Source organism: Bufo gargarizans, chromosome 1 (genome assembly GCF_014858855.1).
Source record: "Bufo gargarizans isolate SCDJY-AF-19 chromosome 1, ASM1485885v1, whole genome shotgun sequence".
Taxonomy (NCBI): Eukaryota; Metazoa; Chordata; class Amphibia; order Anura; family Bufonidae; genus Bufo; species Bufo gargarizans.
Window position 1 is genome coordinate 752,975,790 of NC_058080.1, and position 22,764 is coordinate 752,998,553.

Here is a 22,764-nt window from a genome sequence, read left to right on the forward strand (position 1 = left end):
TCCGAAACATGTAGACTGGACTGTAACTGGCTTTTATCTGCACCAAAAAATAAAGGTAACATTTTAACCGAGCTGGACCTTTTTCTCTTTTTACTCAAGTAACGCTGTGGTTCTTGGCGTGGTCCGTGCTTGGTGTGACAGGGTTTGAGCACGCCTATACTCTCTCTTTTCCTAGATATAACACTATACACACAGAATATATACAGTGGTCTGAGGTTCAAAATACAGGTAATATGGTACACACAGGATTACACAGAGTACAAGTCAGTTAACGGGTAGATCAATGTTCCTTTGGGTTAGGATGGTGTAATAGTCCTTGGCTGTGGTCCTGTGGGGGCAGTGATGTCAGCTGTTTCCAGGTCTCTACAAACACATGGCACGATGTGACCCTCTTTCAGAAAAAGACACACCTGCTTGCTGGCACAAGCCTTTTAACCTGTAGCCGGTCCCTCCCCTTCTGTCCTTTGGGAAGGGTCAACTCCCCCTCTGCTGGGCTGACAGCAGATGACCCACAAAACACTTTAGGGTTCATAGCACCAGGCCAGAAGGTCACAGGAAGATGGTTCTGGGACCAACGGATCTGCCTGGATTCAGGCTCCCACTACAGTCCAAACATGGTGCCGCTATGGGGTTTCTGTCGGGAGTTATGTATATCTCCCCTCCCGGGCATCCTAGCATCAAGCCAGGACCACGTGGATGTTTGGCTTTGCCCCAGGATCGCAAAAAGATAACCGAATTAGGCCTGGGATGGATGGACGATTCATAATTCCTTATGAAATGTCGGTGTCAACATGTCTGTGGGAAAGTGATAGACCTGGTCCAGGGCTTCTGCCAGGAGTTTTCCCTGCTACATCCTCCTGGTGCCTGTCAGCTGGAAGAGGTGTGACTTTATCCACCTGGGGCCTCCTTGAAGCCTGGACCCCTGGGGGGGGGTTTCTCCCTTGCTATCTGACAGCAGATGGCTGGGGGGTGAGAACATATTTTGCATGTACACTGACTGTGTACATGCAAAAGGTGAATCAAATCAAAATCAGGGCTGCCAGTAAATGATAATCCATATTCCTCACAAAGGCCAAAAAACTACTTACTACACAGGAACACCCACAAACAGTTGGATTTCTGAAGTTGACTTAGCAGGAACCAAAAAACAGCTTTTGCCTGTCACAGACCACTGTCTTAGAAGTAAAACAACAACTGCAGTTTGAAAAAGGCTCAGGCTTGAGCCGAAACTATTCACTAATGATGCTATTATACTTCGAATAAAAGTTTCATTATATCATTAAGAAAGTGAGTGCCGGTCCTTCTTCACTATATACTAGTGGGACGCCTTCCCTGGATGAGCGGACCATGTACAAACTGCAGCGCCGACCTATCTCCTCTGATATCCCCAGCTTGGTCGTTATTTCTGCCCTAAGACGTCCAATCATGGGTGAATCCATTCCATGCTTTCAAGATGGGTCACCATACGATGCCTGCAACCTTCTATTCCAAATTCTCCTCTTTATGGTTGGCACCATACCTCAGTGGCAGATAGGACATCAGCAGAATCGACCGCCATCCAGCCACCAAAAGACTCACATTAGTGTTGTGCCTAGACTTGCACAACATGAAACGTTGAGCTACAGTCATCCCCCTCCCTTCCCGGGAATACTTTCATTACACTTTTTTACCCTTTGAGCTTCATCTCTTTGTTTTTCGCCATGTATGCTCTACCATCTCTCCCTCAACTCAGTACGTGCCGAGGCAATATCTGAATATCTCTAGTATAACAGTACAGTAGGCCAAAACACAAACATGTCCATTTTAAAAGCAAAGGTTTATTAATGATCGGTAACAAGTTGTGAGATGCAGTAATACAGATTACTGTAAAAATACTGTGTGTTATCTAGGTTCCATTTCCTTTTTGGATAACAGATGTCTTTTGGTGATTGCATACATTTCTTAACCATCATTTAGCGTTATGTGACTTTATAGATGAAGCAGGTATTAATTGTATGTTCGTTCCACTTCGGGGTGCGTTGCGCTATTTGCATAGTGCGGTGCCTCTAATGCAATGTAAATGAGCGTTGTGCTATATACAGTTGCAAGAAAAAGTATGTGAACCCTTTGGAATTATATGGATTTCTGCACAAATTGGTCATAAAATGTGATCTGATCTTCATCTAAGTCACAACAATAGACAATCACAGTCTGCTTAAACTAATAACACACAAAGAATTAAATGTTACCATGTTTTTATTGAATACACCATGTAAACATTCACAGTGCAGGTGGAAAAAGTATGTGAACCCCTAGACTATTGACATCTCCAAGAGCTAATTGGAGTGAGGTGTCAGCCAACTGGAGTCAAATCAATGAGATGAGATTGGAGGTGTTGGTTAAAGCTACCCTGCCCTATAAAAAACACACACCAGTTCTGGGTTTGCTTTTCACAAGAAGCATTGCCTGATGTGAATGATGCCTCGCACAAAAGAGCTCTCAGAAGACCTACGATTAAGAATTGTTGACTTGCATAAAGCTGGAAAGGGTTATAAAAGTATCTCCAAAAGCCTTGCTGTTCATCAGTCCATGGTAAGACAAATTGTCTATAAATGGAGATAGTTTAGCACTGCTGCTACTCTCCCTAGGAGTGGCCGTCCTGTAAAGATGACTGCAAGAGCACAGTGCAGACTGCTCAATGAGGTGAAGAAGAATCCTAGAGTGTCAGCTAAAGACTTACAAAAGTCTCTGGCATATGCTAACATCCCTGTTAGCGAATCTACGATACGTAAAACACTAAACGAGAATGGATTTCATGGGAGGATACCACAGAGGAAGCCACTGCTGTCCAAAAAAACATTGCTGCACGTTTACAGTTTGCACAAGAGTACCTGGATGTTCCACAGCAGTACTGGCAAAATATTCTGTGGACAGATGAAACCAAATTTGAGTTGTTTGGAAGAAACACACAACACTGTATGTGGAGAAAAAGAGGCACAGCACACCAACATCAAAACCTCATCCCAACTGTGAAGTATGGTGGTGGGGGCATCATGGTTTGGGGCTGCTTTGCTGTGTCAGGGCCTGGACGGATTGCTATCATCGAAGGAAAAATGAATTCTCAAGTTTATCAAGACATTTTGCAGGAGAGCCTAAGGCCATCTGTCCACCAGCTGAGGCTCAACGGAAGATGGGTGTTGCAATAGGACAACAACCCAAAGCATAGAATTAAATCAACAACAGAATGGCTTAAACAGAAGAAAATACACCTTCTGGAGTGGCCCAGTCCGAGTCCTGACCTCAACTTAATTGAGATGCTGTGGCATGAACTCAAGAAAGCAATTCACACCAGACATCCCAAGAATATTGCTGAACTGAAACAGTTCTGTAAAGAGGAATGGTCAAGAATTACTCCTGACCGTTGTGCATGTCTGATCTGCAACTACAGGAAACGTTTGGTTGAAGTTATTGCTGCCAAAGGAGGTTCAACCAGTTATTAAATCTAAGGGTTCACATACTTTTTCCACCTGCACTGTGAATGCTTACATGGTGTGTTCAATAAAAACATGGCAACATTTAATTCTCTGTGTGTTATTAGTTTAAGCAGACTGTGATTGTCTATTGTTGTGACTTAGATGAAGATCAGATCACTTTTTATGACCAATTTGTGCAGAAATCCATATAATTCCAAAGGGTTCACATACTTTTTCTTGCAACTGTGCATAGTGTAGGCGCTACAATAACAGTATAGTGCACCACACTGCTTCTTGCTACATCTGTACTTCTTTTTTCCCCCATTATGAGTCAAGAAAACACATAAAAAATAGAAAGTAGCTACTTCCCTCTGAGTTTTTTAATGATTAAGAAGAAATGATTTGTAGATGAATTTTCTGATGTCTATTAAGTTTTGATTTCAGGACAAAACATTTCCCACATTCTAAACAAGGAAATGGCTTCTCTCCTGTGTGAATTTTTTGATGTTCAACAACGTGTGATTTTTGTTTATAGCACTTGCCACATTCCAACACGAAAATGGTTTTGCCCCTGTGTGACTTCTCTGATGGCTAACAAGTTCACTTTTTAGCTTAAAACATTTCCCACATTCTGAACATGAAAATGCTTCTCCTGTGTGCATTCTTTCATGTGCCTTAACCCCTTAGGGACCCATGACGTACCGGTACAGCATGGATCCCGAATCCTTAAGGACCCATGACGTACCGCTTTAATTCGCGATTCCGGCGCCGCGGGGGTTAATCGGAACGGGATGCCGGCTGAAATCATTCAGCCGGCATCCCGTAACAACGCAGGGGGGGGTCATTTGACCCCCCCCGTATAGACGATCGCAGAAAACCGCAGGTCCATTCAGACCTGCGGTTTTCTGCGTTTCCGGTCCATTCGGGTATCCTGTGACCCGATGAACCGGAAAAACACTGCGATCTGTGGCGTAATTATACACCACCAATCACAGTGCAAGGATTTGCAGAGGCGGTGCTGGCCCTGGTGCTGAACACTGCTGTCCAGGGTGCTGATTGGTGCAGGGGAGAGAGGCGCGAGATTCAAACTTCCTGTGCTCCTCTCTCCCCTCCTCTTCCTGTCCAGCACCCTGACCGTGCAGCATCGTCCAGCACCAGCTCCTGTGTCCCCCTAATCGGCATCCATCACCCTCCTGCACCCATCGCCACCCAGGTAGGTTAGGGTCAGTGAGGGAGAGGCACCATTAAAAAGGGAAAGAAGGGAAAAGTTAGTTAGGAAAAAAATAAAAAATAAATAACTTTTACACAAAACTTTTTTGATCCATCTATCAGACCCCAGACCCCCCCCTGCCACTTGCCCCCCCCTACCAGCCCCCCACCACCACCAGCCCCCCAGGACATTTTGGGGCCTCGTGCTGCATATGGGTCTAGTCCAAAAACCCAGTGTCAGGCAATACTGGAGTGGGGACGTCTTATACCAGACCCCACTGTACAGTATGGCCATGACACGTCCCCGGTTTGAGGCCATCCGGAAATGTCTGCATTATTCCGATAATGCAGCATGTCCACCCCGAAGTGATCCTGCCAATGACCGGCTGTATAAGATACGGCCGGTCATCGATCACTTTGGGGCCACATTTTAGCAGGCCTACGTACCTGGAAGGGAGGTCGCGGTTGATGAGTCTCTCGTTGCGTTCAAGGGGAGACTCAGTTTCCGCCAATACATTCCCACAAAGCGGGCGAGGTATGGCGTGAAGCTATACAAAATTTGTGAGAGTACCTCAGGGTACACTTACAAATTTTGTGTGTACGAGGGGCGAGATTCCCGTATTCAACCCCCAGAATGTCCCCCCACTCTGGGTGTTAGCGGGAAACTCGTGTGGGACCTTATGTACCCACTGCTGGATAAGGGTTACCACTTGTACGTGGATAACTTTTATACCAGCATTCCCTTGTTCAGGTCCCTTGCCGCCAGATCCACGTTCGCTTGTGGGACCGTGCGGAAAAATCAGCGCGGCCTCCCTGCCCACCCCCTCCAGGTACCTATCCCCAGGGGTGAGACCCGTGCACTTACCAGTGGAAACCTGTTGCTGGTCAGGTATAAGGACAAGAGGGATGTCCTTATGCTGTCCACAATCCACGGTAACAGCACCACCCCAGTCCCTGTGCGAGGTACCGCGGCAAGCCCGATTGTATCGTCGACTACAATCGGTATATGGGAGGAGTTGATCTCTCTGATCAAGTCCTCACGCCATATAATGCCATGCGCAAAACCCGGGCATGGTACAAAAAAGTTGCGGTCTACTTGGTGCAGGTTGCCATGTACAACTCTTTTGTACTATCCCGAAGCGCTGGCAGCACAGGGACATTCCTCCAATTCTATGAGGCAGTCCTCAAAGACCTGATCATTTCGGACCGGGAAAGAGCAGGCCGGAGTACCTCGGGAACTGGAGGCGCCCGGATCGTCCCTGGCCAACACTTTCCAGGTGTGGTCCCCCATACTGGAAAGAAGGGACGAACCCAAAAAAGATGCAGAGTGTGTCACAAGAGGGGGATACGGAAGGACACCACTACTCAATGTGACACGTGCCCCGATCATCCGGGCCTCTGCGTTATCGATTGCTTCAGGGAGTATCACACTTCCATGGAGTACTAAATTTTTATAATCCCCAACAGTCCACTAGAGAACATAAAACACTATGGCTCTTAGACTTTGGAGACACAAAAACAATTTTTATTCCCCAAAAAAATATTAGTTTTAGAGCAGGCATCCTCAAACTGCGGCCCTCCAGATGTTGTAAAACTATAACTCCCAGCATGCCCAGACAACCTACAGCCATCAGCAGGGCATGGTGGGAATTGTAGTTTTACAACATCTGGAGGGCCGCAGTTTTTAGGATGCCTGCTTAGTGTCTCCAAAGTCTGAGAGCCATACATATTGGGCATCGTCGCGTGCGTAAAAGTCGTCGCTATAAAAATAACATTTGACCAAATGCCTCGAATGAACGGTGTTAAAAATATAAAACAAAAACGGTGCCAAAACACAAATTTTTGGGCAAAATTTCAATTTGAATCCCTTTTGCCGGTAATAAAGCAAGGGTTAACAGCCAAACAAAACTCAATATTTATGGCCCTGATTCTGTAGTTTGCAGAAACACCCCATATGTGGTCGTAAATGGCTATATAGCCGCACGGCAGGGCATAGAACGAAGGGAACTCCATACAGTTTCTGGAAGGCAGATTTTGATGGACAGTTTTTTTTTTGACACCATGTCCCATTAGAAGCCCCCCCTGATGTAGCCTAGACTAGAAACTCCAAAAAAGTGACCCCATGTAAGAAACTACACCCCTCAAGGTATTCCAAAGTTACTTTACAAACTATGTTAACCCTTTAGGTGTTCCACAAAACTAAATAGCGAATGTAGAAACATTTTTAGAATTTAATTTTTTTGTTACATTGCCTCAAAAAAGAGTAATATAGAGCAACCAAAAATCATATTTACCCCTAAAATAGTCCCAAAACAACAACCACCTTATCCCGTAGTTTCCTAGATGGGGTTACTTTTATGGAGTTTCTACTCTAGGGGTGCATCAGGGGGCTTGAAAGGGTACATGGTGTAAATAAACCAGTCCAGCAAAATCTGCCTTCCAAAAACCATATGACGTTCCCCTTCTTCTATGTCCTGCCGTTTAGCCAATTAGTAGTTTACGACCACATATGGGGTGTTTCTGCAAACTACAGAATCAGGGCAACCCATTTTGAGTTTTGTTTGGCAGTTAACCCTTGTTTTACTCCTGGAAAAAATTGATTATATTGGAAAATTTTCCCAAAAATAGAAATTTCTAAATTGTTTCTCCATCTGCCATTAACTCTTGTGGAAAACCTAAAGGGTTAATAAAGTTTGAAAAAACAGTTTTGAATACCTTGAGGGGTGTAGTTTCTAGAATGGGGTCATTTTTGGGAGGTTTCTATTATCTAAGCCTCACAATATGACTGCAAACCTGAACTGGTCCATAAAAAGTGGGATTTTGAAGATTTCTGAAAAATTTCAAAATTTGCTTCTAAACTTCTAAGCCTTGTAACATCCCCAAAAAATAAAATATCATTCCCAAAATGCTACACACATGAAGTAGACATATGGGGAATGTAAAGCCATCACAATTTTTGGGGGTATTACTATGTATTACAGAAGTAGAGAAACTGAAACTTTGAAATTTGCTAATTTTTCAAAAAATTTTGTAAAAATTATATTTTTTTGTGCAAAAAAATTAACTTTTTTGACCCAATTTTAGCAGTGTCATGAAGTACAATATGTGACGAAAAAACTATCTCAGAACAGCCTGGGTAAGTCAAAGCATTTAAAAGTTATGAGCACTTAAAGGGACACTGGTCAGATTTGCAAAAAATGGCTAAGTCCTTAAGGTGAAATAGGGCTGAGTCCTTAAGGGGTTAAGAATTGAATTTTTCCTAAAAACCTTTCCACATTCTGGACATGAAAATGTTTCTCCTGTGTGACTTTTTTGATGTACAGTAAGCTCTGACTTTTGGCCAAAACTCTTTCCACATACAGTACATACAAATGGCTTCCCTAAGTGAATGGTCTGATGTGTAACAAGATTTGATTTACTGTTAAAACTTTTCCCACATTCTGAACATGAAAATGGCTTCTCCCCTGTGTGAGTTATCTGATGTGTATCTAGATGTGTTTTCCGAGTAAAACATCTCCCACATTCTGCACATGAAAATGGCTTCTCCCCTGTGTGAGTTCGTTGATGTTTAACAAGAAGCTGCTTGAGGGTAAAAGATTTATCACATTCTGAACATGAAAATGGCCTCTCGTCTGTGTGAGTCCTCTGATGTACAATAAGATGTGATTTAACCCTGTAACTCTTATCACATTCTGAGCATGAAAATGGCTTCTCCCCTGTGTGAGTTCTCAGATGGATAACAAGACTTAAGCGAGTCCCATAACATTTCTCACATTCTGAACATGAATATGGCTTCTCCCCTGTGTGAATTCTCTGATGTTTCCGAAGATCTGATTTCCGGGTAAAAGATCTTCCACATTCTGAACAACAAAATGGCTTATTTCCTGTGTGAATTCTCAGGTGGTCAATAAGTTCTGATTTCTGAGTAAAACGTTTGCCACATTCTGAACATAAAAATGCCTTCTCCCCTGTGTGAGTTAGTTGATGTTTAACCAGACGCTGCTTGAGGGTAAAAGATTTATCACATTCTGAACATGAAAATGGCCTCTCATCTGTGTGAATCCTGTGATGTAAAATAAGTTGCGATTTAACCCTGTAACTTTTATCACATTCTGAGCATGAAAATGGCTTCTCCCCTGTGTGAGTCATCTGATGCAATTCAAGACTTGATTTACGGCTGAAACATTTGTCACATTCTGAACATGAATATGACTTATTCCTTTTGTAATTGCTTTGATATTTAATCCTTTTATGAACTTTATTCTGCTTAACATTGGCATGCTCTTTAAATGTGTCTTGTGCGATACTGTGATCTGAGCTCCCGGGACAGACATCTGCAAAAAATGAAACTTTTTATTTGTAAAAAAAAAAAATGAAACCTTAAAAATTTTATTCATAATTTATAAGATTTTTATATAAATAATATCCATATAAATTACAAAGTACTTAACCCCTTAGTGCTATATGACGTGTATACTCATCATGGAGCGCTGCTAGTTAGTGCTCCATGATGAGTATACTTGTCATGGCACTAAACTGTCACCATGTCTGAAGACATGGTGACAGTGCCGAGACTCTGGATTTACATTCATCCAGGGATCTCAGCTATCTAGCCCGGGACCAATGAGGATGGTCCCAGGCCCCGGAGATCGCTCTGATTGGCTAGTCTGTACAGAATTTACCAAAAATTTAGAAAAATTAGCAATTTTCTCAATTTCAATTTTTCTGCTTCTAAAACAGAAAGTGATACCTCATAAAATATTTATTACTTAACATTCCCCATATGTCTACTTTATGTTAGCATAATTTTGGAAATGTCATTTTATTTTTTTAGGACGTTAGAAGTTTAGAAGCAATTCTTAAAATTTTTAAGAAAATTGCCAAACCCCACTTTTTAAAGGACCAGTTCAGGTCTGAAGTCACTTTGTGGGGCCTACATAGTGGATACCCCATAAATGACCCCATTGTACAAACTACACCCCTCATGTTACTTAAAACCGATTTTACAAACTTTGTTAACCCTTTAGGTGTTCCACAAGAATTAAAGGAAAATGGAGATCAAATGTTAAAATTTTCCTTTTTTTGGCAGATTTTCCATTGTAATCCAATAGTTTCTTTAACACATCGATGGTTAACAGCCAAACAAAACTCAATATTTATTACCCAGATTCTGCGGTTTACAGAAACACCCCACATGTGGTCATAAACTGCTGTATGGGCACACGGCGGGGCGCAGAAGAAAAGGAACTCCACATGGTTTTTAGATGCCATGTCCCATTTGAAGCCCCCCTGATGCTCCCTTACAGTAGAAACTCCCAAGAAGTGATCCCATTTTGGAAACTAGGGGATAAGGTGCCAGTTTTATTGGTACTATTTTTTGGGTACATATGATTTTTTGATCATTCATTATAACACTTTATGGGGCAAATTGGTTGTTGTAGCAGTTTTTTTTTTTTTTTTTTTTACAGCGTTCACCTGAGGGGTGCGGTCAAGTGACATTTTTATAGAGCAGATTGTTACGGACGCGGCGATACCTAATATGTATACTTTTTCTTATTTAAGTTTTACACAATAATAGCATTTTTTAATTAGATTTTCTTATGTATGGGGCTCATTTTTTGCGGGGTGAGGTGACTGTTTTATTGGTACCATTTTGTGGGACATCCGCCTTTTTGATCACTTGCTGTTGCACTTTTTGTGATGTAAGGTGACAAAAATTGCTTGTTTTGACTTTTTTTTTAATTTTTTTACGGTGTTCACCCGAGGGGTTAGGTCATGTGATATTTTTATAGAGCAGTTTTTTACGGATGCGGCAATACCTAATACGTAAACTTTTTCTTATTTTTATTTCACTTTAAAACAATAATAGCATTTTTGAAACCAAAAAAATGATGTTTTAGTGTTTCCATGTTCTAAGAGCTATGTTTATTTTTTATTTTTTTGAGAGATTTTCTTATGTAGGGGCTCATTTTTTGGTGGCGGTTGACGGTTTTATTGGTACCATTTTGTGGGACATATGCCTTTTTGATCACTTGGTGTTGCACTTTTTGTGACGTAAGGTGACAAAAATAGCATTTTTTTACAGTGATTTATTTTATTTTTTTATGGTGTTTATCGGACTGGGTCGATTATGTGATATATTTATAGAGCCGACGGACGCGGCAATACCAAATATGTCTATTTTATTTTTTCTATTTTTAAATTTTTTTTTTATTCCTTACTTGGGGAATTATTATTTTTTTAACACTTTATTTTAATTTTTTTTATTTTACACTTTTCATCCCCCATAAGGTCATACAAGACCTCTGGGGGACATTTACTTCACTTTTTTTTTCACTGTTGATTTCTCCTGTAACTGGGGCTGACATAGTAGCCCCAGTTACAGGAGAAATACACCCCCCCAGGGAGGCTGTACAGCCTCAGTGCAGGGCTGATCGAGGTCTCTGAAAGACCTCACACAGCTCCTGCACTCTCCGGTCGCCGCCGGGCTGGAACAGGAAGCTCATAGCGATTCCTGTTCTGCATACACAGCGCTCGGTGAGCGCTGTGTATGCAGCGATCCAGAAGGCAGGGGCACCCGGGCACTGTCCCTGCCTTCTCTCTGGGTTGCCCTGCTGTCACTGATTAACAGCTGCACGATTAGCGTGCAGCTGCAGTTTCTGAACGGACGTTTATAGTCGACGTGCGGACGGGAGGTGGTTAATGTAGCGCTCTATCTTGAATGTAGTTACTCAGTTTACCTAGTCAGCGTGTACAAGACCACCATTGTGCTATAAAACTGCATTCCAGAGTGATTACCTCAAGGACACACGTTCTGCACACTGGACATCCTTCGGTGGAGGGGTTTACCTTTATATACCTTTGTGCATTTACAAACAGCTTCAAGCTCCTGGAGACATCATGTGAAGAGGGATTTCTGTCACTACACCTATTGTATCACCTCGGGCGTTGTTCATGTGCTCATTGGTTTGAACGATAAGTTAGGCCTCTTGCCCACGAACGTAAGGGCTCCGTGCCCATGCTGTGGAAGGCATACGGCGGTTCCGCAATACATGGGTCACCAGCCGTGTGCATTCCGCATCACGGATGCGGACCCATTCACTTGAATGGGTCCGTAAATCTGAAGATGCGGTTAGGAACGGAACAGAACCCCGCGGAAGCACTACGGATTGCTTCTGTGAGTTTCCGTACCGTGCCTCTGCACCGCAAAAAGATAGAACTTTATCTATTTGCTGAACGGACGGATCACAGACCCCATTCAAGTTTGCGGCACGGGCACGGAACCCTTACGTTTTTGGGCAAGAGGCCTTAGTTTTTTTACAATACAAGTTATTTCTATCTATCTATCTATATATACACATACACACACAGTGCTGCCCATAATTATTCATACCCCTGGCAAATTTTGACTTAAAGTTACTTTTATTCAACCAGCAAGTAATTTTGTGACTGGAAATGACATTGGTGTCTCCCAAAAGATAATAAGACGATGTACAAGAGGCATTATTGTGGGAAAAAATAAAATTTCTCAGCTTTTATTTACATTTGAGCAAAAAGTGTCCAGTCCAAAATTATTCATACCCTTCTCAATAATCAATAGAAAAGCCTTTATTGGCTATTACAGCAATCAAACGCTTCCTATAATTGCAGACCAGCTTTTTGCAGGTCTCCACAGGGATTTATGCCTATTGAGCTCCAAATCTTTCAGGTTGGAGGGTCTTCTTGCCATCACCCTGATCTTTAGCTCCCTCCACAGATTCTCAGTTGGATTCAAGTCTGGACTCTGGCTGGGCCTCTCCAAAACGTTTATGTTGTTGTCTGCTAACCATTTCTTCACCACTTTTGCTGTGTGTTTTGGGTCATTGTCATGCTGAAATGTCCACTGGTGCCCAAGACCAAGTTTCTCTGCAGACTGCCTGATGTTGTCGTTGAGAATCCTCATGTATTGCTCTTTTTTCATGGTGCCGTTTACTGTGATCAGGTTCCCTGGTCCATTGGCTGAAAAACACCCCCAGAGCATTAGGTTCCCACCACCATGTTTGACAGTGGGGATGGTGTTCTTTGGGTTGAAGGCTTCTCTATTTTTACGCCAAATGAAGGAAACATCATTGTGACCAAACTGTTAAATTTTTGTTTCATCTGACCATAACACAGAAGACCAGAAGTCTTCTTCTTTGTCCAGATGAGCTTTTGCAAAGGCCAAGCGAGCTTTTGTGTGCCTTAGGCCTCATGCACACGACAGTATTTTTTCACGGTCCGCAAAACGTGGTTCCGTTGTTCCGTGATCCGTGGCCGTTTTTGCTTCCGTTGTGCTTCCGTGTGTCCGTGTTCCCGTTTTTTTTGCGGCCCGTTATAAATCCTGGAATGGTTAAAAAAATTTCATTTTAATATCTCCACCCAGGATATTGGTATAAATGAAGGGCACCTGAGTATGCATTTGTGGCCATTTTCTGTAGTCTTTCCAGAGTACAGAGGTTATTTTGGCTGCTCTCTTTGCTGTATCACCACCATGTCTGATTCTGAGGACGAGGTTTTGCTGCATTGGCTGGTTTCTCGGCGTTGGGGACAGCGCACTCCTTTGATGAATGAGGAACCGAGTAGAAGGCGACGATTTTGGGTCCATCCGATTGTTTCACAACGTTACCGGAAAGGACACTTCCATACGCTATACCAAGATCTTCGCCGCCATCCAGAGAAGTTCTTTTCCTTCAATGTCAGTGGGTACTTTTGATCGATTGCTGTCGTCTCTACGTACTGTCCTTACCTTTATGGACACCAATATGAGGCGCAGCATTACTCCTGAGGAAAGGCTCATCGTCACGTTGAGGTAAGCAGTATAGTACTTGTTAAGTTTCACCAGTAATGTGCATGGCTTGTGGCAGGGGGAACATGTGCTAGAAAATGGCTGCTGTGAGACATGTGCTACTGTTTGCTGAAGTAGCATTTCTTTGCCCATATTGTTTTTTTGGGGGGTTTAATGGTTTGTTTCGTAACACGTTAGTCCCTGTCACATGACCTTTTTTTTTTTTTATTATTTTTTAAAATTTGGGGGTAGTTTCTAACTTGGGTTCAGCTATCGTCCTCCAGACACTCCAAAAATACGCTGCACTCGCCAGGAGATTGTTAAAAATGGTGTTTAATCCATTCAGTCCACCTTGATTCAGCAGGCTGTAACTTTCCTTTCTGAGTTAATGTTTCCACATTTTTCGTTAAATACTGGCGAGTGCCGGGGTTTTTTGTAGTGTCTCAATGAAATTGGACCCTCTGTCAGGATCTCTCTCTGCGTACCCCACCCTGTTCAAAGTCTATGTACCGGTCTGTACCCTATTTTGTAGGATTGTGCTGCTGGCAACCCCTGTGGTTTCTTGATAACGTCCTCATCATGCATAATGTTTTCAAAATTGCGAACTTGCACAGCATTTACTGCATTTAAAAAGGGGCTAAACATAGTTGGTGTCACTTAGTTGTGGTAGTACTGCCCACACCCCACTAGCTGGTATTGTTTTGCTCCTATACCCCGTTTGTTGTTTTACAAATTTAATGCAAGCAAAATACATAGGTCAGTGAGGGCAAGCTGTTTTCAGACGGAGTTTTTTTCCTGCAGCACTTCAACTACACGTTTTGAGTAATATTTAAATACGCCAAATTGCCCTGCAAACTATAGTCCAAGTTAGTTTGGCGTCAATGCATTTTATCAGTTAGCTTTAATAGGCTGCTTCAATTCAGTGCTGCCTGTCCTTATCATGGTGTGCCCTGTGCTGCTCAGTGCTTTGTAAAGTCTAAGGTGTATATTGGTGAACCCTAGACTTTTCAAAGGGTGTGTGTACCACACAGGGCCTTGAGTGCCGACTATGGCACCCGTCACATAGGTTCCCCACCACTAGACATAGGGTGTTTTCAATCCTGTAGTGTATTCAGCATTATACTCGAATCATTAATCTGTTGTTACATGTGATTTGTTGCTGCCTTTTTTTTTATTATATCCTTTTTCCTACAGATTCCTTGCCACTGGGAACTCTTTTGCATCCCTGCATTTCGAGTTTCTATTAGGAACCTCAACGATCTCGAGAATTGTACGACACACCTGCCATGTCATCTGGCAGCAACTCCGAGAGACGGTGATGCCGCAGCCCAAGGTGCACGATTGGCTTCGGATCGCTGAGGGCTTCCAAAATTCTGCGCAGTTTCCAAACTGCATCGGGGCAATGGATGGCAAGCACATCCGTGTGAAGAAGCCGCCACACTCAGGGAGCCGTTTCTTCAATTATAAACAATATTTTTCGGTAGTGCTGATGGCTGTTGCTGACAGTCATTACCGGTTTATAATGGTAGATATCGGGTCCTATGAAAGCACTGCGGATGCTCGGATCTTTAGTGCTTCTAGAATGGGTGAGCGGCTTCGTGCCAACCAGCTTGCCCTGCCCGAGTCCAGAAGACTGCCCGGATATGCAGGTCCGCCGGCTCCATTTGTCATCGTGGCGGATGAAGGTTTTGCATTGACTCCACATGTTATGCGGCCCTTCCCAAAGCGGGGTTTGGATGACAGGAGGCGTATCTTCAACTACCGGTTGACTCGTGCCCGTCGGTATGTGGAGTGCGCTTTCGGGATACTCTATAGCAAGTGGAGGGTGTTTTTGTCATCCATGCAGATGGATCCGGAGAATGCTACCCTGGTGATTCAAGCTTGTGTTGTTCTACACAACTTCACCAGGATTCACGAGGCTTCCTCTTCTGTTGACATGGAAGATCTTCCTACGTCATCAGATTTGGGTTTGGAAAGGACCCTGCATAGACGACCTGGAACTGCAGGCCTTGCAGACTACTTTATCAGCCCAGAGGGGTCTTTGCCGTGGCAGAGGGACGCTATTCGTGGCATTTTTTGAATTCTTCTGGGTTCTTTAGTTTTTTTTTATTTTGTAGCTAAATTTATAAAAATGATTGTGGTAGTTGAGTGTAGGGACTCGCAAGATAATGAGGACCCTTGACGTGGGCTTGCGGGCTGAGATTTTTTGGACATCACATATTTTTTAATAATTATTAAAAAATATTAAAGATGTTTCTGTCTAAATGGTAATTTACTGAAACATCTTGATATTTGGCTCTTCGGGTCCAAAATTTTTTCTAATACCTCATCTGCACAGGAACCCTAAATAAAGATGTTGATTGTCAAAATAAAGTGTGGCTTTGTGAGATACAGTGTGTGTAGCTTACGTTTTACATTGTGTTTTCAAATGTGAATGTTGTGTTTTGTGTGCAAATAAAACAATAGTCAATTATTTGGGACCCAAACCATAATTTAGTAAAATTTTGGGCACACCCAAAACACAGTCAATGGTATTTTTACAACAATAAACCAATAACATATAAAGTGCTTTTTCTAACAAAACAACCATAAATTACAAATCAAGAAGGTCCTGAGAGAACGACCCGGGCGGAAAAGAGGACCGTGGCCTAACATGGGCCGGTGGTGGTGCCCCAGTTGCTATACTGGGAAGGTAAAGGGGCTGTCCCACAGAATGACTTGGCCCCTGAGGTGGAAGGTACTGTTGAGGGGGGGCATAAGAAGGGCCTTGGGTGGGTTGGGGAGGGAATTGGTATGGGGCCGGATTGGGCTGCTGGCCTGCATTTTCTATATCAATGCGCATGGCATTTAATCTGCCAATGATGTCCCCATGGTTGGGGCAAGTAAACATTTTGATGACGATGGCTATGGAAGCCACGCAGTCCGGATGTTCATTTGGAGGAACCTGCTGCAGGAGCGGGCCCAGTCCCCTCAACAGCTTTTCCTCCTTGCCATCACTCCTCCTCTGGGCCAGAAAATCGATGACACGGGCATCAATAACCTCCCGACTCTCTGGCCCAGAGGTAGAGGGAGGGACTTGGCGGCGCCGTCTGGGCTGAGGCTGGACAATCCTGGGTGGACTGGCCAGTGGTAGGGGGGCCTCGGCCAGCGTGGAGTCCTCCGGGTCCTGAGCCGGGGTTGGTTCCTGACTTGCCTGCGGGGAAAAGACTGCAGGGGTTTCACTGCCCGACGAATCTGACTCGTGGGACGGATCCAGACTGTCCACAGTACTGTATGTAAAAAAATGAATACAAAAAACACATTAGATCATTAGAGTTCCACATTACAAAAGCACATAGATTATATTAGGCGCAAACGAACCGTGCAAATAGAATAAATATACGGACTGGCAGCATACATCTGAGATTTTAATTTACTCAACAAATAACTGCTTCAATGTGAAATGTGGAAATCCCATTTCAAATACATTTGGAATCTATTGATGGGATAAGTCTTGTAAAGGCCTATTGTTTTGGAAAAGGGAAAACATTGTTTGCTGCTTGGAGCTGTCCAGCCTCTGAAGAGGATTCCTCATTCAAGGACCAAAACCAGTGCTGAAATTGAGGCCAACTCATCTGTATGTGCCCCGCTACCAACATGTAAATATCCAAGATGTAATTAGAACCTAGTAGAACAACATTTACAGATAAACAACATGTACCAGGCCACACTTGACCATGATGATAGTCCTAGTTGTAATCCTGCTGCTCAAGCGTTGTTGCAACCTCAGCTTTCCACTTTTGCCTAGAATGTGGTTATAGTCAGATTATAGGAGGAATGTAAGGAAACCATGTGGTGTTCGGTGCAATACCAATTCTGCTATATAAATTACAATGCCAATAGGTAAAGGGTACCCATTTCTAAACCAAACCAAATTTAGATAATATGTCGCTATGGTACAATTCTCATGTCGCCCTAAAATTTAAAACCAAAAAACCCTAGTCCGGGCTCCCATTAAAATGGGAGGCATATGAAAAGCGGTTTTAAACATTGGTGTGTGACTAGGAGCCGACAAACACAATGATCTACTGTATGAGGAAATAATGCGTGCAGTGCGCAAGTGTCATCTCTATTCGCTTTTCAAGTTCCAATTTAAAACATCTATGTTCCAGGAGGGACAATAAATTGCTTCTACACAAACAAAACAGATAAGGGAGGCGCCATCTGCACACTTCACGTGTCGTCTCATCATTCAGCTCCAAAGCGGTGGACCCTGGTTTGACTCCACCACTAAACTGAGGTAGGCAACCAACACCATGCATTTAGAAACTGTTGCCCTCCAGCTGATGGCCAACTACAACTCCAAGCAGGACCGAGTAGCTTACAGCTATTCTATCATGCTGGGAGTTTCAGTAGTTAAAAAGCAGGATGTAGTCAGTTCTGACATGGCTGCCCTACCGAAAGTATAGGTCTTCAATAGAACCACTGAACTGTATCCATTCGGAAAAAAAAAGTGATAACTACTTACGGCCTCAATTCCATAACTGGCCGCAGAAATTGCAACTGGGCCGTATATATATAGGCCCGTTTCCGCAACGATCCCTCCCCACTCCGGCCTTTGCTGGTCATCTCCCGCCGGAACTGGTCGCGGCAACTTGCCCAGCGGGTTTTGGTTTGTTTCACTGTTTAGAAATTACATAGAAGACAATTGTGAGGTAAATAATTAATAAAGGGGAAAAATTAGACGCCTCATTTAAAAACCATTTACAGGCCTTTCGGCAAAAGGAGGCTGGACCCCCCCAAAAACACTATTGTCCCCTCAGGGAATTTCCAACTACATCTTAGGGCCACACAGAGGGCAAGGACAGCACAACTACATTGATAACACTTACCTAATTCGGCCCGGCCTCGGCTATCAGCCTTGGCCCATTCACTTCGGCGCATGCTCCGTGCCACTTGCTCCCACGAAGCATCCTTTTTTAGGCGGTCAATATATGAATTATGCCGGGTATCCCATAGCTCGGGCCTCTCCTGGACGAGGGATATTAGTTTTTCCACATCTCATCGTGGCATTGTGGATGTAATTGCACCTGCTGCAATAGCTGCCTCACCACACAGAAGCTGTTTACCACAGATGGCTAGAAATTAGCATATCCTGTCACCTAAAACTTCCTGTCTATTTTTTTTTTCAACTTTATTGCCACAAGTTTTGGCCAGACAATTTGCCCATGCCATAAGAAGAAATAAAACGGGCGCGGACTCACTTGAATGGGGCCGCGACCCGTTTCCCGTGAAAAAAATAGGACAGGTTATTTTTTTTTAACGGGCAGGAAACACGGGTCACGGGCGTGGGTGACAAAACGGTGCAGTAGCCGAGTTTTCAACGGACCCATTGAAAGTCAATGGGACCGCAGAAAAAAACGTTACACGGCCCAACGGCCACGGTTGCACACAACGGTCGTGTGCATGAGGCCTTAGGAGTACAAATCCCAAGCGGTTTAAAAGAGCTATACCTCACTAATTATGCTACCTTGCTAGAGTCCGTGAAACGCTTACTACAAAAATATGATATCCATTTCCTGTGCTGGATGGGACATAAAAATGTTTTAAAAACGTATATACTTCCCAAGTTGTTCTACACCAAACAGATGGTTCCGATTTCGTTACCCTTGAAGTTTTTCACAGACATTAAACCTGCTTGGGAGGGAAATGAGCTTGCATCTCTTATAATATATTAGTCAGATGCTGAGAGGAGGCCGGTTTGGGTCTCCCAGACATCCACGTGTATTACCAAGCTACCCAGTTGAACGGGTGGCTGGAAATGGTGGAACTGAAGAGACAGATTGATGTGGCAAGGTTAGCGGAGCACAGTGCGCCAGTGGCTAAAATTTCAAAGAAGATTTCATTAGCCAGTGAACATATGGGATTACTAATGTCCAGGGAAACATCCACTTCTACTCCAACATGGCTGAAAGCAGTACTCATAGATCCCTAAAGGGGTTATCTGAGAGTATAAAATTCCCCCCATATGCCCGGGTCCCCCATACTAAATATACTTATCCCGCTCCAGTCTCCGCACCGCCTCTGCTGCCTCTCCCCATGCGAGGGTGAAAACTCTAGTATCGCGGATGACGCAAGGGAGGCTCGTCCCCTTCCCCGCCTGCCATTGGCTGCTCCCCCCCTGACAGCGGATGTTTTAATCCGCACAGGGGGAGAAGCAGTAGCGGCAGTGCGGGGATCAGGAGCGGGGGTAAGTATATTCAGTGTGGGGGGCCTGGGCATGTGGGGGGAATTTTATACTCTTGGATAACCCTTTTTAAGGAAATCTGTCACCTGCTTTTAGCATTTTAAGCTTTTAACATTGCCATGTTCAATAAAGTACCTTATTTCCTGCAGTGGTCTTCTTCTTACTTTATTTCGTTTTGTCATTTTGATTTAAAAAAAGCTCTTTTTCTGATATGCTAATGAAGCTCCAAGTTGCCCAGAGGGGCGTTTTTTTCCCTCTCTGGAGCCCAGTAACGCCCCCCTGCACTGCCCAGCCCGCCTTAATTTGAATCCCAAGAACGTCTCCTGATCCTGAAATAACCTCCCACAGCCCCGGCAAACGGTTCCGCCCCCTCATCTTCTACCTTCAAGAAATGTCCCGTTCTTCTTCCTGTCAGCCGCCAGAAATCTCGCGCAGGCGCAGTACTGCCTGAGGGATCATCAAGCTCCTGAGGGAAACAGCCTCAAATGTCTCACTGGGCATGCGCCGAGCCCAGTAATGTAATCTGAGCGCTGTTGCCTCAGGAGCTTTATGATTTACAGGAAGAAGAAAGGGGCATTTCTTGAAGGTAGAAGATGACGTGTCGAGGGGGCGGAACCGTTTGCCGGGGCTGTGGGAGGCTATTCCAGGATCAGGAGGTGTTCTTGGGATTCAAATTAAGGCGGGCCGGGCATTGCATGGGGGTGTTACTGGGCTCCAGAGAGGGAAAAAAAACGCCCCTCTGTGCACCTTGGAGCTTCATTAGCATATCAGAAAAGGAGCTTTTTTTTTTATCAAAATGACAAAACGAAGACCACTGCAGGAAATAAGGTACTTTATTGAACATGGCAATGTTGAAAGCTTAAAATGCTAAAAGCAGGTGACAGATTCCCTTTAAGGGGTGGGGTCTACTGGAGAGCCATCTTTCCTCATGTGTCCCTAATGAAGAAATCCTAGCTTCTCTTCCGGCCCTACGGACGCAGAGACAGTTGCTTGTAATGGTGAATCAGGAGCCGTCCGCTCCGCTCTTCACCATTAAGCTCAGCTGCTCCCCGGCAGGCACCATGTGGTCACACATCGCACTGCTGGGCTGTGTAGGAGGAGCGTGCCGGCCCAGGAATCAGCCTGTGCTCCTCCTTCACAGCCCAGCAAGCACAGTGTGTGACCGCATACTGAGGAGCGCAGGATTTTTTTACTTTAATGCTCCCACATGGGGGGCCACAATGTGGGCACATTACTGTGAGAGGGCACAAAGGGGGATGAATTACTATGTGGGAGCATTAAGGGGACTGGGCAGGATGAGGTGTGTATAGATATGCACTGGACAGAGTTAGGCGCGGGCTAGGCTACTTTCACATCTGTGTTTTTGTTGCATCCGTCGTGGATCAGCAAAAAGGCTTCCGCTTCATGACGGATCCGTCTTGCTCTGCATCCCAGGACGCACTCAGAAACACTTTTGTGTGCGTCATGGGAACGCAATGAAACGGAAGGGAATACATTCTGGTGGCTCCGTCCCTTTCAATTCAGTTTTGTCCCCATTGACAATCAATGGGGAGAAAACTGAAGCGTTTTCCCCCGCTATCCTATGACGGATCTCAATAGCGGAAAGGGAAAGCGCAGCCTTACTATGAAAATATTTGCTGTGCCCGCCGCCGCTATTACCCCTCTTGTGAGGTATGCTGTACTACAGTAGGATTTTCTGCCTGTAAATCTAAAAGGAAAATTCAGTGTACCAAAGTGTGAACATACCAAAAACTGTTATCACCTCCTTTCTGATAAATACTCTCATCATCTCCGACTTCAGGAATGTAGTAATCAGCCTCGCTTAGGAAAACTGCTGCATAATTGGCCACCATGGATCAGATTTACTAATGTGTCTGTGCCCTTAATCTGTCTAAAAAGTGGAGCAAAGTCACTGTGTACTCCTGTCCTTACATGACATCATCACACATTTACCTCCTCCTGTACAGTCAGGGCTGCCATAAGAAATTTTGGGGCCCCTTACACAGCTCAAGGCCTGGGCCCCCCCTCCTAGCCCGCCCCTTTAGAATCCATCCTGACTCCACTTCCCCTCCACCCCCAAGGACCTACCCCCAATTTCATAATTTTTTTACAACTACAAAGACAGTAAAAAGTGATAATCAGTGATTTCAGTAAGGAATTCATTTTTGACCAAATAATATGAAGCCTGCTACCACGACAAGGTAGACTCTTTTAAGCAGGACCCTCCACTAACACTAACTACACTATCTGTTCTAATCTGCCCTAGCAATCTTCCCCTGGCACATTTAAAAAAAAACTAAAAACTAAAAAAGCACAAGGTTTACTGTTACAGTGTTATGGGGGGATCTGTGGATGACGTACTGTTATGGGGGGAATCTGTGGAGGACTTACTCTTATGGGGGGAATGTGTGGATGACACACTGTTATGGGGGGATCTGTGGATGACACACTGTTATGGGGGATCTGTGGATGACACACTGCTATGGGGGAATCTGTGGATGACACACTGTTATGGGGGATCTGTGGATGACACACTGTTATGGGGGAATCTGTAGATGACACACTGTTATGGGGGAATCTGTGGATGACACACTGTTATGGGGGAATCTGTGGATGACACACTGTTATGGGGGATCTGTGGATGACACACTGTTATGGGGGAATCTGTGGATGACACACTGTTATGGGGGAATCTGTGGATGACACTGTTATGGGGGAATCTGTGTATGACACACTGTTATGGGGGATCTGTGGATGACACAATGTTATGGGGGATCTGTGGATGACGTACTGTTATGGGGGGATCTGTGGATGACACACTGTTATGGGGGAATCTGTGGATGACACAATGTAAGGGGGATCTGTGGATGACACACTGTTATGGGGGGATCTGTGGATGACACACTGTTATGGGGGGATCTGTGGATGACGTACTGTTATGGGGGGATCTGTGGATGACACAATGTTATGGGGGATCTGTGGATGACACAATGTTATGGGGGATCTGTGGATGACGTACTGTTATGGGGGGATCTGTGGATGACACACTGTTATGGGGGAATCTGTGGATGACA

At 44.2% G+C, this 22,764-nt stretch overlaps 2 protein-coding genes across 2 annotated transcripts in view; both read right to left on the reverse strand.

Moving 5' to 3' along the window:
- The window catches only part of LOC122930651 (zinc finger protein 208-like), a 77,038-nt gene extending 67,999 nt beyond the window's left edge, over window positions 1-9,039 (reverse strand). Inside the window, exon 1 of the mRNA XM_044284165.1 lies at window positions 7,911-9,039. Coding sequence (XP_044140100.1) covers window positions 7,911-8,810 — 900 coding nt within the window. The 5' untranslated portion in view covers window positions 8,811-9,039. The remainder of the gene's footprint in view (window positions 1-7,910) is intronic.
- Window positions 9,040-16,057: 7,018 nt separating this feature from the next.
- On the reverse strand, window positions 16,058-21,543 carry LOC122930655. The gene is made up of 3 exons (XM_044284181.1): window positions 21,453-21,543; window positions 17,972-18,125; window positions 16,058-16,733 (listed from the first exon to the last, which is right to left on the reverse strand). The coding sequence occupies exons 1-3, from the start codon at window positions 21,541-21,543 to the stop codon at window positions 16,058-16,060; spliced, it is 921 nt and encodes a 306-aa protein (XP_044140116.1).
- Between the last annotated feature and the right edge of the window lie 1,221 nt (window positions 21,544-22,764).

Coding starts and splice junctions, on each gene's coding strand:
- LOC122930655 (XM_044284181.1), bottom strand. CDS start 21,543: ATGGTGGCCAATTATGCAGCAGTTTTCCTAAGCGAGGCTGATTACTAC. Junction 18,126..21,452: donor GAGTATTTATCAGAAAGGAG/GTGATAACAGTT, acceptor ATTTCTAAACAG/TGAAACAAACCAAAACCCGC. Junction 16,734..17,971: donor CCAGTTATGGAATTGAGGCC/GTAAGTAGTTAT, acceptor TTTTACATACAG/TACTGTGGACAGTCTGGATC.